The sequence below is a fragment of the Eimeria mitis genome, genomic scaffold (genome assembly GCF_000499745.2).
Source record: "Eimeria mitis Houghton genomic scaffold, Emh_scaff766, whole genome shotgun sequence".
Lineage (NCBI taxonomy): Eukaryota > Apicomplexa > Conoidasida > Eucoccidiorida > Eimeriidae > Eimeria > Eimeria mitis.
Window position 1 is genome coordinate 3698 of NW_013575619.1, and position 552 is coordinate 4249.

At 55.3% G+C, this 552-nt stretch overlaps 1 protein-coding gene across 1 annotated transcript in view; it reads right to left on the reverse strand.

Annotated features, from left to right (window-relative positions):
- Positions 1-552, reverse strand: part of EMH_0021640 (uncharacterized protein) — a gene marked incomplete at both ends in the record, with an annotated part of 4158 nt that overhangs the window by 2610 nt on the left and 996 nt on the right. The window contains one exon of the mRNA XM_013501811.1: positions 62-197. Coding sequence (XP_013357265.1) covers positions 62-197 — 136 coding nt within the window. The remainder of the gene's footprint in view (positions 1-61; positions 198-552) is intronic.

Below are 552 nucleotides of genomic sequence, written 5' to 3' on the forward strand. Positions count from 1 at the left end.
CGCTGCGGCTAGTCGTGCTGCTGCTGCTGCTGCTGCTGCAGACACTGTAGCCTCTCCTCACCTAACGAAGCAGTGCAATTTGGCAGCCTGGTTCGGAGCTGCAGCAGAAAGGAACAGCAGCGATGGCAACAGCAGCAACAGCAACAGCAGCAACAGCAAAAGGAGCAGAAACGCAGACACAGGGCTCAAAGAACCGTCTGCAAGTCGCAGTATCCCAAAAGGGCGCCCCCGGAGGGCCCTGGGGGACCCTTTTGCAGCTGACAGGGAGGCGAAAGACAAAGCATATAAAAATGCAGCAACCCATCACAGGCAGTCACAGAAAAACAGGAGGGAGGCCCAGCAGAAGCAGCAGCAGCACCAGCATTTACAGCAGCAACAGCAGCAGCAGCTGTAGCAGTCATAGCAGCCGTCATAGCAGCAGCCTCAAGAGCAGCAATTGCTGCAATAGCGACAGCAGCCACAGTAGCAGGAGCAGGTGCGAAAGCAGCGGCACTTTACTTGTTAAGTCGTAGAAATCGGCGAATGATATATCCCCTAGATTAGGAAGGCCTG